At 36.1% G+C, this 3,744-nt stretch overlaps 1 protein-coding gene across 7 annotated transcripts in view; it reads left to right on the top strand.

Moving 5' to 3' along the window:
• Positions 1-3,744, top strand: part of cacna1c (calcium channel, voltage-dependent, L type, alpha 1C subunit) — a 189,921-nt gene that overhangs the window by 166,700 nt on the left and 19,477 nt on the right. For all 7 annotated transcript variants that reach the window (XM_014004815.1, XM_014004817.1, XM_014004814.1 and 4 more), the window contains 3 exons: positions 1,741-1,878; positions 3,063-3,128; positions 3,358-3,449. In XM_014004815.1, coding sequence (XP_013860269.1) covers positions 1,741-1,878; positions 3,063-3,128; positions 3,358-3,449 — 296 coding nt within the window. The remainder of the gene's footprint in view (positions 1-1,740; positions 1,879-3,062; positions 3,129-3,357; positions 3,450-3,744) is intronic.

The raw sequence follows: 3,744 nt of genomic DNA, 5'->3' as shown, positions 1-3,744 counted from the left end.
ATATATATATCCTCATGGCCGCCCCCATTGAACAGTTTCTGGAAGCACCACTGTCTTTGAGCGGCCATGCTGTTGCCATGATGCCCACCTCCACCACAGCTCGTTTCCATCCATTCTGGGTGTGGTCTCTCTCTCTCCCACTTTGACATTGGTACAACCTGTCATGGTCACGCCATCACTCTTTTCCACTGATCGATCTGTTCTGTCTCTCTGTCTTAAATCAGCACTTGTGTTTAGATTTCTTCAAATAAAAATATATATATTCTCATCTTCAGCCTCTCCCTTCTCTTTTCTCTTTATCACTCGTTATTTCCTACACCTCTCCTGCCCACTGCCCCATCCCTCTCATTGGTGCAGTGGCGCCCACTGTGGTCCAGTTGTAGTATTGCTCATGGTACTGAGTTGTGGTTTCTGCTCCTGAAGGATGTGTCATTTTCAGCATATCTGTCAGTGGAGTTTTGGGAGAACTCGAAAACATGACTTTCATATAGGCTATATATATATATATATTTTTTGAGAACGATTTAAATTTAAAAGAAGTATTAAATTTGGAATTATACTGAGCATAATTGTGATAGTGTGAATAATTTCTAATTGCCATAATAAGATAAGTGAAGAATGACATGTTCTTTGTTGGAGCACATTGTGTGTTCTTTGTGGGATTAATATAAAGTATCGATGGCTTCTTGGAAAAACACAACTGGCAAACAGACTGAGTGGTCAGACAGATTCTGTTGGTTGGGTCACATTCATTCATTTAAAACCTAAAGACAGGCCTCTGATCTGCTCTGGTTGTTGACATATTATATAATGAGTCAGGTCAAACTTATTAAAACATGCTGGTGCATTTATATACAACACATTTTTAAGAGTCTTAACTGGATACATGCAACTTTTAGTACACGGGTTGTAAATAACATCTTTGGTCATTTCTCGTCTCCAGTATTTCCTGCATCTTGTTCTGCAATCCTGATGTTGCTTTTTGCATTTTTGTCCCCGAGAGCAACCAAGAGTAGCATAAATAAATCAATCCGTATTAGAACAGCACTCAGTTTTTTTTTTTTTTTTTTTGAGTAAATATTTAATCGGGGAGTTATTTCCTGTTGACTTCATGAGCTGTTGGAAGTAGAAAAATGTCCTTATGTTTGTCAAATAAAAAGTAAAAGTTCCCATATATGTCAAAAGCGTGACTTGGTTATGTAAGCAAAGTGGGTTTTGAGTTTTAATGTTAAAGTTTGTTGAGGATTAGAATAGTCAAATCGTGTTGGGAGGTAGATGTAATGAAATATATTTATTAAAATTTCTATTTGCCACAAAGGATTTGAACAAATATGAAATAGAGGTTTGGTCAGCAAAGAGCGTCAGTATCTTCCTTTAAATACAATGAAGACGACATCTGTTATTTGACTGAATAGTTGGTGGATTGTTTGTAATTGCCAAGTGATTTTTCCATGAAGTCATAACAAAACAAGCACGATTGATCAATTTTCTCCCAGTTCTGTCGTTTGATATTGATGGGATTTTTTGGGGATGCTGATTAACTCAGTGTGTTTGTGTGTAACTGTGTCATGCATATTTCCATCCGTGTTTGTGGAAACATGCATACAAACTGCTTGGGTGTGTGCACTTTGACGTGTGTTTTTGTGTGCCTACGAATGTGAGTGTTTCCTTTCCTTACTTATGTGCATGTGTTCCCCTGTGTCCCGTTTCTTAAAAAAAATCACAAAATCCCATCAAAAGGGTCTTCAGAACTCTGAGGAGAATGCCAGGATCTCCATCACCTTCTTTCGGTTGTTCCGTGTGATGAGGCTGGTGAAGCTGCTGTCTCGTGGGGAGGGGATTCGGACACTGCTGTGGACCTTCATAAAATCCTTCCAGGTGAGCGAGGAACCACAGGTGCACAGGTTTGGGTTTACACAGGACACAATAAAAATTTGACCTTCACCTTTTTATATAGAACCATTAAAAACTGATCAAATTTCAGTAATATAATCTATTTGTCTAATGTGTCGAACTGAAGGCCCGCAGGCCAAATCTGGCCCTCATCATTGTTCTATCTGGCCCTAAAGGTAATAATGTAAAATTTAAATAGCTTTATAGTTTCTTTTTGTTTGTTACTGTATTTAATCCTGTCTTCTCATGACAGCCGGCAAACTATCAGGCCAACAAAATTAAGTTTAAAATTTTCAGTAATCTTTGATTTCGATGTAGAAAGAGCCACAGAAWATTGACTTTAATTATCTTTTTTCTTTATTCTCTTCTTATTTTAACATCAAGCAACTGGATTCTTAGTGAAGGTTTTATTTTTTATATTGATTTGCTGGATGTTGATAAAAATAATATAATGAATGAAAAAGTTGTTGATGAGAGTATGGGGTATGAAATGAATGGTAAATGGTGAGTCTTTTTATATTTAATCTATGTTCATTATGTATGTTCTAATTGCTATAAAACATAATTTGGAAAGGTTGTTGGTATTTCTATAAGAATTATTTATTATGTAATGTTTTTTCCTTAAATATTGACAGAAATTGGCCCTTGGTTTGGGCCTAGTTTTGAATTTTGGTCCCCTTGTGTTGCTGAGATCAACATTACTGATAAAATTAATCCACTGCACACTGAAAATTGCTGGGATCTTTTGATAATTCGGTTGTTGAATTTTCATAGAACTTTTTTTTGACCAGAAAGTCACAGAGAGGACAACAGTGAGGGATGATGTAAAGTGGGAGTTTAAAGGGAGTAAAGGGAGTTTTGCAGTCTCTCTGAACTGTTAGAATTAAAGTTAGGACAAAGGAACCAATATTATTATTATGGACATTCTTTGTCATTAATTTCCTCATGTTTCTTAACTCTTACTGGACTTTTTCCACACTTAAGAGCTCAAAGAACCTTTGATTGAACAATAAAATTAGACAGAAAGATAGACTTTTTTTCTCCTTTATGTTTGATAAAACTTCATTTAAATTAGTTGAAATTAGACTTTAGTTTCTGTTCAGAATGGTGTTTGTACCTGTGGTTTTCAGACAGATGACTCGTCACTCATGTGTTTCTTTTCCTTTCAGGCTCTGCCCTATGTAGCTCTGCTTATAGTGATGCTCTTCTTCATATACGCCGTCATTGGCATGCAGGTAAGCTGCTTAATTTCCTCCTTTTATTTATTGTCCTTGTTTTATCCTTCTATTGCAACAAATCTTTATTCAGCGTCTGTCTACCAGAGTTCCCTTTTGGTCATCTTATCATTCTTCACTTTTGAAGTTAGCTGTTATTGTATAGTTTGTTTTAACTGATGATCAGTAGGAGACATTTTGATTTTATTTAGACTGTTGCTCTATAACTCTGACCTCATTTCCTGTGCAGATGTTTGGTAAGATAGCTCTGCGGGACCACACGCAAATCAACAGGAACAACAATTTCCAGACATTCCCTCAGGCCGTGCTGCTGCTCTTCAGGTGAGAACAAAAATCCTCTTTTAGCATCGTTAWATATTTTCTCTGTCATTTTTACTCTATTGCCCCTGTTGTTCTTTAAGTAATCTTCTTTTACTCCTCCTACATTCTAATACTGCAAAAAATATATCTTGTCTTGTCTAATCTGAAAGAAATTAACTCAAAACGCCAGTAATATGTTCATTTCCACTTCACGTGTTTGTAAGAAAATTCGTATTCAATAAAGTGAAGTCGATGTTAAAAACACAATTGTTGAATAAAATGATTTGTAGAAGGAATCAAACCATACAACACCAGA

This window comes from Austrofundulus limnaeus, unplaced genomic scaffold (assembly GCF_001266775.1).
Source record: "Austrofundulus limnaeus strain Quisiro unplaced genomic scaffold, Austrofundulus_limnaeus-1.0 Scaffold26, whole genome shotgun sequence".
In the NCBI taxonomy this organism is placed as follows: domain Eukaryota; kingdom Metazoa; phylum Chordata; class Actinopteri; order Cyprinodontiformes; family Rivulidae; genus Austrofundulus; species Austrofundulus limnaeus.
Note: the sequence above shows the minus strand (reverse complement) of the source record. Positions and strands in the feature narration are given on the sequence as shown.